The following is a 12,346-nucleotide window of genomic DNA, read 5'->3' as shown; positions in this document are numbered from 1 at the left end:
CTTATCAGCGCCCAAGCAAATTGCAATCTAACTTTTTTATTATCTGTTTATCTAAATTAATTAGACATTAAGAACACAAACCATACTCAAAGGAATTGCACAAATATAAAAGAGAATAAAAGATGCAAGTTTATTTATTATTATTCCAGAAATTAATCACAATTGTATAATGGTTACAAAGTCCTAACAACGTCGTACAAATTTAATTCAAGTTATTGCCAAAAGATTACAATTTTGTGCGTGTATTTTATTATGTATTTAGGTCACTAATGGAATTTTGATTATACAAAGTGTACATTACTTGTGCTTAAACGCCAGGTTTTACGCGTATTATTTTTTGAAAAAAGTCGACTTACTTGTCGGACCTCGTACCTATAAATTATAAATAATTATAAATTACGAATTACACGATTATTATTAAGACATTTTGTTCAATAACTTGAGTCATTATAATTAACTACTTTTAGGTATACTTACATAATAAGATGACTATAGTTTAAATTTATTGAGGATAATACATACTATGTTTAAATGAATTTAAATATAAAAAAGGATTTTACTTTACTCCAGACATCAGTAAAATAATATGTATTATTCTAAGAAAGAACCATTTAACATAAAATTAAATAACAAAATCATATGTACAATTTAGCAATAAATAATCAGTAAAATATAATAGATTTAAAAAAGAAATATTTATATTATATTATCAATATTAATTTGCTACACAAAAAAATATATGGAATGGACTACTGAAAGTAACACTTTCTCAAATCCTAACCACTATCAATATAATAAAAGAAAAATTACTTCTAATAAGTCAGTTGTGAAAATATATCATAAACATTTAATCATAAACTTAAAAGAACAAAGATGCGATATTGAAATCATGTGACATGGAAATCTTGGCACAAGTTTTGATATGCAAAATAAAACCAAAATTACCTCAAGTTGTCATACAAAATTAATAAAATTGAAAACTACGTATCTAAGTAGTTGCATAAGACAATAATTTTTATAAACATATGACTTAGTTAAGTCAAAACATTACCAGAAAAGTTGAGGTAAATTTCGAACTTTCGACATTATTACTTAAAATGAATTTATCTACATAGAACTGAAAAACGATGATATAACATTGCATTTGCGCTATTAGTGCTTAAATAAACTTGTTTTCCTACGCCAATCGAAATCCATTCTTAATGAATTTATTGTCTAAAGGTATATTCATATAAAATAAACGATAAAATAAAACATTAAATGCAGTTTACACAATAAGTCACTTAATCTAAAATATATTATTTATCGGTAGTAATACATTTATATCTTCTAACATTAAAAATTACTTGTTTCACAATAATCACAACAATATCATTGTGTACAAATGAAATTTCATTGTCCCTATCGTATTATGCTAACTCAAGAACTATTTTTTGAAAATTTGCGCATTAATAAATTTCGAAGGGTTTCGGATTATACGGCACAAATCATAATGAATCTTAAATTAATATTAAACAAATAGTTTTCAGACTTTCATCAGTCTTGTGTCAATATCAGATTAAATTTAATTCTTAGCGCTGGTGTAAAAATTTTACGTTTTTTAACTGTCTATTTCCGTATCTAAACAAATGAAGTATCTCAAATATTAAATGGGTGCCTTGTCAAGGGTAAATATTTTTTTTTTATATTTATTTTAAATTTCTCTAAAATGTGCTGAATACACTTACACTGCGTAAACTAATCTAAAATAATAAAAAGCATTGAAAATACACAGAATCTTAATGAGTATATAAAGCTAAACACATTGTATATCAGCTATGCAGACTAATTAACCGATGGGACTCTATTCTTCGAATCGTATGGCCTAATTGAGCAAGGATACACAAACAATTGACATTTTATCACTTGCAGCGAGAAAATTGCTCAATTCGAGAGTGTCGTGTTGTGTATGCCGTGCTTTGGTAAATATTACATGTTATATGCGATATAAATAGCGTCGATTTGGTCGGAGAGGAATCCGTCGCGGAGATGCATACGTTGTTTCTCACCGCGTGAATTAATGGGAACAACTCCTGGGTCCACTACAACCACGACACCAACGATCAGGTGATGCTCCTCCAGCACTGTGTTGGTCACGAGAGGCACTAAGTTCAGAGCTTCGCTGTCGTTACCATCCAGTTCTACGACAACCACCAAAAGATTCGTCCACGTGAATACGGCACTGAAAATACCATCAGTTTAAAATTATATGTATTTTATAAAATAATAGCTCAGTTTGTAATCTGTATTAGTATATAATACGCTTAAATGGTATACAAAATTTTTATCAAATACTTACCATTCAGCGATTTTCTTATGGCATCTCATAACTGAATTCTCTATATCAATGGGATGATACCGCATACCTCGCAGCATTATAGTTTCGTCAAGTGCTCCGACGACGAATACAGCGTCATGTGTATCGTGAGAGTCATTCATCAAGCCACTCATACTGCCGCAAGCTGATGCCAGCGACTCGGTGTCGCTATCACGTGATATCATGGACATATCATCCCCAGTTCCGGTTGTACTTATTTCAGTTCTCCGCAAAAAGCCCAAATAACCCGTTCTAGCGTACACTTCACCCGTGTTGCCTGTTACCAACTGCGCACTAAAGTGGTCAGCGTAGTCGCTCTCGTCACCGTAAATCGTGAAATAACCACTTGCATTGTGCGGAGACTGAACCCAAATCTCTCCCAAATGAGAGTCCCCGCATTGACCTTTCGTCTCAGGATTGGCTGTGATCACTTTTACACCGGGCAATAGTTTTCCAGACTCCATAAGACACAAGGAATGTGGGCTACCACGCTCGACCAGCGAGACACGGTCATTTCTTAAAGCTCGTAGATCTACATAGACGGTGGATGGTTCGGGACTAGACGCGCCTTGTAGACATATAGCAATATTCACTCGGCAACCAAACGACGTCGAAACAGCTCTTGGACTGAGCCCTAAAGCCGAGAACAGTTTAGAGAAAGAGTTTGTCAAGTTGATCCTTGGTCGTTCTTCCGCAACCACCACACATGTTCTGACACATCCCAAATTTATACCTTTCGCCTTCAATTGATTTACAGAACTTCCGAGACCTTTAGTGCATAATTCCATCACCCCATAAGAACAAAATGTGTCCCGCACTTTGTATTGTGACACAGCGCTGAGCCATAGAGCTGGATTAATCTCGACTTCAGACGGAGGTATGAGAATTGAATGGTGTCCTGAATAAATGCTGCTGAGACACCAGAGGGCAAATCCGAGACCACAGTACGGGTCAAGACAAAGAGCTATATGACGGGAAGGATACAATTCGCATGCTATTTTCATTGAGCGACAAAGGGATGTGACGGCCGCATGCGACATTTTGATCCCTGCCAACATTCCCGTAGTCGACACGCTAAAGTCCAAGTAAGCCAGCATCTCCGCTGTTGGCGCTCGGTATAAAATAGGCAATTTCTTCTTAGGCATATCGTCTGTATCGAGAGTGATAGGCCACGCCTTGCTATCAATTACATTGCTTGCTTCTTTAGAGCGCAATAATTTTATCACAGATTGATTGGAAAGGACTAGTGTAGCTTTGCTGACGTCGACGATCATTCGAACTGTTGGCAGCGTAGTGTGAAGATTTTGAGGGTGTGGGGGGCGAATAGTCACTGGAACTGCTCCAACGTAGAGACAACCATAAAATGCACAAATGAGATCAAGCCCCGGTGGGAATATAAGTGCCACGTGGTCGCCAGTATTAACACGTCCTTTTTCTAAAAGCAAATTGCCAATTCTCTCGGCTTTCTTGTGGAGTTCAGCACACGTGAGAACTTTTGTAGCTGCACCTTTCGAGTTGAGTAGGGTGAATATGACATGGTCAGAGGTGCTTTGCGCGCGCCATCTTAAGATTTGTGATATGAATTGATACTGAAAAAAAAAAAATTAAGTAAACCGATAATCCATAACTATCCTCATAATCGATAACAAGGAACAGCAGTTTTACCTTTCGTGCTGCATCAGAATCATCAGAATACCCCATATCACGCCCTTGAGCGGACGCGAGGCGATTGCCTTGAACAAGATTACCCACTATTACCGAGGCAGGGCCGACGTCTGTAACGAAAATAATGGTATGTAATTTACATTATAGGTAAACAATTATGACAATGGACAAAATAAAACCAAGGACATTTAAGCTTGAGGTATGAGGCTTCCCGTTCATTTTTAATATTTGCGTAATTCTACGAAATTTCTTTGATTTCATATTTCTTTTTACTATTTCTCCTATACATCTTAAATATAATATACAAACCTATAAAACACATTTTTATTTCTTAATATTATTCTTAATATAAATAATTAAATTTCCATAGAACTGAGTAATTTAAAATTAAATTATTTTGTTTAAGTCAAAATTTGCATTTTGACACTTAAAACGCATAGTTTTTTTGTAGTAACAAATTGTATGGAAAACTACGTTATTATGTACGTGCATTCTATTAGAACGATGCATCTTCGCACTTTTGTCCAGTTTGAATACGCTGTGGTTTTATAAAAAAATACATCATTTCTTCTTTATTTCGATGTTTATCTATCGTTCGAGCCACGGTTTAACGAATATTAAATCACTTGCTTATAGAAGAGTAATGACAATGGAATGCTTAAGTGGTTTGGACATGTGGAACGGATGAATGAATAGCGGTTAACAAGACAACCAGAGATGGTGAAATCGGGATGGGTAGGCCTTGTCGTACCTGTACCAAATCCAGGACGTACTGGATTTTCTATAGAAAAGACAAGTTAAAAGAACTCGTAACCGATGATATATATAGATATATCAGGACCGTAACCAGTGGAGGTCCGTGGTTTCTGTCTACCGCTACGGGAAAACGGCGTGATAAATAAACTTACCTGAATGTATTTCACGGGGTTTTGGAAGGTTGGTGACGCATGTATGTGGACACATCAGTACATTGGCGGGATGAAGAGTTCCTTCGAGAAACCGACGCTTACACTCGCTCAGATGTATACCACCCAAAGGCGTTTTAGGCAAATAGTTCGGTTGAACTAAAGCCAGGCAATATATGCCTACTTGGTGAATGGAGTCAACGGCTTGTAGAACACGAGACATCCATTGGAATGACTGAAAATTTTATAGTAATTTATTAATAAAGTATTTAGTTTAAATACGTATACTTAATATAAGACCTTGATAGGTTTTCATAGTCTGTTGGTTAAAATGAGCAAAACAAACATTCGAGTGAGGGATTTTAAGTATAATATGAAGGAGGTTTATATGGGTTAAACTTATTAAAAATACCTCTTCTTCTCCGCAATCCGGGCGCTGTTCAGCGACAATACAGATTCTCTCATCGCGCAGAACTCTAACTGAGAACACGGCAATTCGACCTCGGTAAATAAACTTCATGGGCTCAACCGCAAGGACAGTGGCAATAATATCGTCCATATTGTGCTTACGACCCGTGACAGTCATTAGTCCGTCCCTTGATCCACATACGAAGACCAAACCTGAATTGTTTTTATAAAAATTAAAAAGCGTTTTTGAGAAATTTCACGAAATATGCATTATTAAATATACCAGCAATATTTTCAGTGCTGCGTTGGTGGTGAATTTAAGTAAAATAAATAAAAAATGTATTTTTTACGGATTTATTATTCCTCTCTTCTGTAATTCTTGTTCACTATCGTACAATAAAACATTAGACATAATTTCAGTATATTTGTATACTTTAGCAAATAAACAAACTAGACGAAGCTTACCTTGATACTTGCAGTACATTAGTAAATGATACAGTTAACGAATAAGCGGGTTTAGTACAAGACGGGGGGGTTTAGTAATTTGAAACAACATTAGAAAGGCAATAATCGCAAAGCAAACTGCGAAATTCCAGCGAGGTGATACGTTTGGAATTGTGAAGGTTATAGAAAGAACTTTGTTACCTCCAGGTCCAAGGAATCCAAGTAGACCGCTTCTTACGTAATGTTCTTCGCCAATTGCATCTCCGTCAGCATCTAAAGGTCGCACCCGAAAAACGGTGTTCGTGAGTCCCGGAAGACCCCAATATCCAGACCCAGTGGCCCCAGATAATACACAGATTTCCCCAACCTCATCTGTCTTGCAGAGATAAGCTGGACCCTCCATTTTTACTACCACTATGACACCTGGACAAAATATTCAGTTTAAAATGTCTTATTTATATAAACAACAGCTATTATTTATATACACTTATACGGTGGAATTTGTTTTGACAAGTATTTAGATACGATCTAGGAATACATAATCTTTATATATTATTGTACTGTACGTGTGTATGTCACTGAACTCCTCTTAAACGGCTCGACCGATTTGAATGAATTTTTGTACGCGTTTGGGAGGCTCCCTGGATGGTTTAAATTCACAAGTCAACCCGGCTGATGGCGCTACAGTCGGTAGCCTCAATTTATTAGATAATTACAGGAGAAGGCTGGCGCAGTTATTAAAATGCGACGCCGGCCTATTAGGAAGATATCGGTTCTATTTTTAAATAAAATAAGTTTTAATAAACAAATATATATAGGGTACACTTACATGACGGCATAACCTGTCCGCAATCCTGCAAAGTGAGTGACGTTAGCGAGTTCTCAGCATCCACTCTGACTACGCCGTAAGAAAGTCCAGACATTGAGAGGACTCCACGACCGGCTGAGGATCCACCACGTCCCGCACGGCGGATACACACAGACATAGATTCACTACTGCACGCGCAAGGACATATTGCGTCACCTCGAACACCTGCACCAAGGAAACAACATAAAAAAAATTGCTAGAACTGAAAGATGTTTGAGGTTCCGTAATTATTAAATGGAAAATCGTAGGTGATCAGACTCTTGACCATACAATTATAACGTTAACTCATTCTTAAACACTACGGTACGGATATGATTAGATTAGGAAATAGCGGCATAACACCACAACACGAATACCCTTAATATATAAAAAAATACGCAAAAAGTACTCTTTGTACATAAGTTTCGTTCTCTTTTCCCCCCTTTTTTCTTCCTTTGAAGTTTTTATGTATATTGTTAACGTGTGCTTTCTTTAATTGTTTGTTTGAAACAACAATTTCAACTGAACAAAACCGTAGGCACACGTATGTACGCTCATAGTAACGATAGTGAAAAATTATCAACCGTCATTGATGTCCTCGTCAGTTTCGACTGTATGCAATTATATAGTTTTATATGTTAAGCCTGGTTCTATCACACAATGGTTTGAAAACGTTTGCCTGTATTTAAAAATAGGTATAATTTATACTTGCAAGTACACACTTAATAGCGGTGACCATCACAGTATTAATTAATCACGAAGCTAGAAACGAATGATGACATCACTCCATGCAAATTTAATTTTCGCCTGAAGCATCGTTATTTTTGTTTTTGTTTCGTAAAAAACATTTGTTCGTTAGATGTTTGATTTGTAATTTAAATTAAATTAATTTTCGAAAGAAGCTGAACACTGATAACAAAAGTATTTATGAAGATATTTTGCTTAAAAACTTTCTACTAGTTTGGAGACAATTTTGAAAGAGGTTTTTGTAATTGATTCGTCGGAAAAAATATATTTTTTTAGTTACTATTCGAAACCTAACATAGTTATTGCCGTGAGTATCGCATAATCGTAAGATTATTAAGAGGCTATTTAAGAGGCTATTTAAGAGGCACACTTGAAAGGGTTTGCTTTTTCTAAGGCACAATTTAGAAATGAACTAATCAAGACCATATATGACCTAGTTGAATTATAACAATGTTCAGACCACTAAAAGTTAATTTAATAATAAAATATTGTATTATTTGCCATACTAGAAAATACTGTCAGTTTTCATTCGTTTTCCAATAATTTTATTTTCCTAAGATTATACAACGTAAGTATTCCTCGTCTCCGACCACTACAGGAAATTTTATTACGCAAGCAGGAATAAATTCTTTTCATAGGATTTTTATAAGTCTTCCATCAAAAGAGAGCTTGGATCGTGTTCCTATTTCTTCCTACACACTTATATGAATTTAATTTCTTCTATTGAGTGAATAGAAATGTTAAATAATGAATATATAATATGAAGGTACCATTTTAGTCAAATTAATTCAACGCCCTCATACATTTATGAATGAAAGAGTCATCGATTCTAGTTCTTTCGCTTCCTTTTAAAATGAAATTTATAAGATATTTTAATTTAAAAGCCACTAAATGCTCAACTAGAAATTTCATCAGCAAAACAAAAGCGGGTTTATGGAGATTCATTCCTATAAATAATCGTTTATAAAAAAAAATACAACTGTTTCATCTTTACCTGAAAATCTACTAACATATTTACATTGATAATACTTTATATGTAAAAGATTATATATAGTCATTATATAAATAGTGATTTACCTTTGCTCTGAAATATTGATAGAAACTGATCGCAAGAAGACAGCGACCATGGGTTTGCTCCATCGGCGACAAGAAGGAATCGAAGTGAGCTGAGTGAGATCTCTTTGTGGTCCCGGGTCGCGAGAAGGCCCCAATGCAGGTCCCGAGACTTGACTATGGCCACTGATGCCCTGTTATATAAAATATATTATATTATAGAGGGATATTTGTTAAGTCAGTACTTAGTGAAAAACGATGCCAAACCATTTTACGAAAGTATTTTTAATTAATTAAAATTTACAGCTTAATTTACAGATCTTGAACACAAAATTATATTTTTGTATGTTGTAAACGTTAGTTGTTAACGCAAGGTTATTACGAAGCGTGTAAATAAATAATAACAGGTCTGAAAATTGTATCACTGCTAAGTTTTTCGACAGGCGATATAGGAGTATAGCAATATATATTTAAATAATATTATAATTGAAAAATCAAGGAAAACGTTTGAAGGTAAACTTCAAACGTTGTTATTCTTAGCCAATGCCTTCTAAGCTTCTTATGCTTTATGGTTCGATGATATGTTATGGCTCTTTTACTTATTTTTTATTTTTTAGCAAGATTCAATTTGGTATATTAAAAACGAGGCTACCAAGGACTTTAAATTAATTTTCCCCAATGCTAGTAACCTATGAGAAATGTGTGGCATCCGTGCATAAATATAGACGACACTTTTTGTCTCAGAAATCTAGTTTCTATCTCAACTATAATGCGGTCTTAATGATCGTGGCGATGTCGAATTGACTTGACGTACGCAAAATTAACTTCAAATAGAATCTTAACGCAATAATAATAAAATTGCAAAAAGTTTAGTTATAAGAGAGTCGAAGCCTCCATATTGTAGTGAGTTAAACGTATTTAACCTTTCCCAGGTCCGTACAACGGAATTTTTGTATGTCCTCAGGAACTTTGCTCTATACAAGGTTCTTGCATTTGCTTAATGCAGATTCGGAGTATTATTTGAGCATCCGTCATACTTAACGAGTTAAAATGGGTATATAATTATAATAATAATAATATTTTATTATTATTATTAGGTATATAATTGTATCTATATTTTTAACTGATTTTTACTGACATGGAAATGGACCTCTTGCGACCTGAACTAGAAAAGCACTATATCAGATAAATTAATATAATTTTGTCTGGTTGAGATTCATGAAACGTATCAACGCTAGAGGCGTTCTTTTCTGATACTATCTATAAGTCTTCAACCTTCAGTTACCAATCTTGTTAAATAAGGGCTTCATAAATGATGTAGAACCTACCTGTACTTTGTGATCATATGCATCCATGACGCAGGACTGACTTTCATGAGGGCATACGGTATGAATATTACATGCATGCCATTAAGGACACTTGCAAGTACAGCATGCCATAAGCCAGTTTCACGCTTGAAGTCCAATACACACACCATGTGTTCACCTTCCGTGTAGTTGCAGGTGACAGATAACATCCTGCAGTGCGCCAACATCGAAGCCCTAGGAATAAAAAGTCCTTAGTACGAAGATTAAGACAATGAAGGACTGATATATAACGAATACGTAATTAATTGTAAAAGCTGATCATTAATCAATTTTTATCGGTGGTACCTCACGTTAGTACACTGCTACAATGCTTTACAAGCAAGTTTGATAATTATTATAAATATACTCTTCACGTCTAAACATCGTGGCTTAATGATGACGTATAACTGGGAGGACCTAATCTCAATTTCCAGAAAATTATTCGAGTATCAGGGCTGATCACTGCTTTGAAAAATAAAATTGAAAATTGAACGGAACTTATTAAGAAAACAAATAGTCACAGGAATGTAAATCACAATTACGAGACTTTAATAAAGAATCATTATTTAAATAAATTATATAATCATTCTTTGTAGTATAATTTAAGAATACCTACATAAAAGTAGCAAGGTTATCATCAAAATTAGGAGATAAAAAGCAATTGAAATGTTAATTTCTAAAGAGTAATCTCAATACTAAAAACGTTTAGTCGGACTTAAACTAAAAACGATTAGCAGATCATCAAAATTTTAAATCATTTTTTTTATTAAGATTAATTTGTGACAGTACTTTGATATTGCATTATAATATTTGAAACTGAAAATCTAGTTTGGATGTAAACAAAATGAGTATTATAAAAGAAATAAAGGAAAAATAAATACAATCAAAATCTATTTACAAGTAAGTACCATATTCGCTTACGAAAACGTCGCACTCATTAAACCTTTGTGCCTCCTCTGTTTGCGCAATAAAGTATTTTAAGCTGACCTGAATTTAAATTTAAAAATGGACACGCGTTTATTCTTATTTTAAATACACAAGACAATAGAAAGTTATAAAATCGGAAACTAGTTATAACTTCACTTCGATTTTGGTAACTTTTTATTTTCTTATTAGACGTAAAATCTTGTTTGAAACTTTTCTACGAACGCTCAGCCTTTCAATGGGAACATTTAAGCTAGATTCATTGATTTTTAAGTACTAAACAGATAAGCAACTAAAAACAATTCGTCGTAAATGCATCCACTGACTTTGTAGTGAATATTTATAACAAATGTGTTTATTATTTCGTTAATTACTCATCCAAGGTGTAGTGTATAAAATAATAACTGCATATAATATATTAGTTTCTTAATCTTTTTATAAAGAATTTTACTGGGTCGCAAATGTCAATAACAAACGCGATTTTACGCTAGTTATCAATTTAGTGCGACTATATTCAGCGATCAGCAATCAAGCTAGTTACACGCGATTCATCTGAACTATGAAAGTATTTCGTTGTGGTATCCAAGTATGAGCGAAGTCTGCGTAACTTATCCTCTACTGTGGCAAAAGTAATCGGCACTTTAATCATTACTGGATGACCTGGTGGACTTCATATCACCTACAAATATTTGTGTCAAAAATTGATGCATTTTAAAAACACAAATCATCATAAATATATGACAACCAAGTGACGAGTTTTTATTAGTAAAAAGACAAAAGACCGTCAATTGCATGTTTATTGAAGAATTCCATTGTCGTATTTTTCTTTACTTATTATTCATATTTTAAACATTAATTGAAGTTTTTTTTATAAAATAGGGGGCAAACGTGCAGGAGGCTCACCTGATGTTAAGTTCCACGAATATTTCAAGATCATTAGCAAAATCCGTTCAGATATTGTCGAGATATAGCGAAACAAACGAACATAAATACATTTTATTTATAGATTGTACACGATACGAGATAGTAACCAATTTGTACATATTTGTGGTTTCATCTAACTTGAATGAAACTAACAACATGATTACTTGAAATTAACCAGATAATCACAAGATCATGTGGTTAAATAAATTATTAGAACTTGAGGTACACGTGAAAATCTAAAAAACCCTAAGAAGACCCAAGAAAGTTAGTAACGCACTTTCATAAAAATCTGTTGGACCCGAAACCACTTCCCGGGAATCCAACCTAAATAAACATTATATCATGTAATTTCTAAGCTTAACGTTAATTCAATCTGCACCACGTAAAACTGTAAGCGTAAAAACAAAGCGCTGAACCGACTTTAATGAAATTTTAATATTTAGTAATAACGAATATGTATATAGAGTGTACGTAATTTAATTTGTAATTAACCAGTCATACATATCAATGGGCCAATCAAAATTCTTACCGTGTCACAATAACTCCCATAGCAGAGCCATCTACTGCTGATGTATGTTCAATATGTGCGGGGGTGTCTTCAGCAGGTCGCGGAGGGGGTATCCAATCGCGAGGGGGACGGGGTAGCTTCTCAGTCGACACCCAGTGGAGGGAGGGCCAACCGCGGAATGAAACTACGTCACCAGACGAAGTCTTTGGGAGACCTAAT

At 34.4% G+C, this 12,346-nt stretch overlaps 1 protein-coding gene across 4 annotated transcripts in view; it reads right to left on the bottom strand.

Annotated features, from left to right (window-relative positions):
* Positions 1 to 118: 118 nt before the first annotated feature.
* The window catches only part of LOC123718375 (disco-interacting protein 2), a 39,983-nt gene continuing 27,755 nt past the window's right edge, over positions 119 to 12,346 (bottom strand). For all 4 annotated transcript variants that reach the window (XM_045674778.1, XM_045674780.1, XM_045674781.1 and 1 more), the window contains 10 exons: positions 12,149 to 12,341; positions 9,754 to 9,966; positions 8,450 to 8,619; positions 6,608 to 6,811; positions 5,980 to 6,201; positions 5,339 to 5,547; positions 4,930 to 5,161; positions 4,022 to 4,131; positions 2,339 to 3,945; positions 119 to 2,221 (listed from right to left, as the gene is read on the bottom strand). In XM_045674778.1, the coding sequence (XP_045530734.1) occupies positions 1,969 to 2,221; positions 2,339 to 3,945; positions 4,022 to 4,131; positions 4,930 to 5,161; positions 5,339 to 5,547; positions 5,980 to 6,201; positions 6,608 to 6,811; positions 8,450 to 8,619; positions 9,754 to 9,966; positions 12,149 to 12,341 (3,413 nt within the window). In that variant the 3' untranslated portion in view covers positions 119 to 1,968. The remainder of the gene's footprint in view (positions 2,222 to 2,338; positions 3,946 to 4,021; positions 4,132 to 4,929; positions 5,162 to 5,338; positions 5,548 to 5,979; positions 6,202 to 6,607; positions 6,812 to 8,449; positions 8,620 to 9,753; positions 9,967 to 12,148; positions 12,342 to 12,346) is intronic.

The sequence above is a fragment of the Pieris brassicae genome, chromosome Z (genome assembly GCF_905147105.1).
Source record: "Pieris brassicae chromosome Z, ilPieBrab1.1, whole genome shotgun sequence".
Taxonomy (NCBI): Eukaryota; Metazoa; Arthropoda; class Insecta; order Lepidoptera; family Pieridae; genus Pieris; species Pieris brassicae.
The sequence above is the reverse complement of the archived record's forward strand: the minus strand, read 5'-3'. Positions and strand labels throughout refer to the sequence as shown.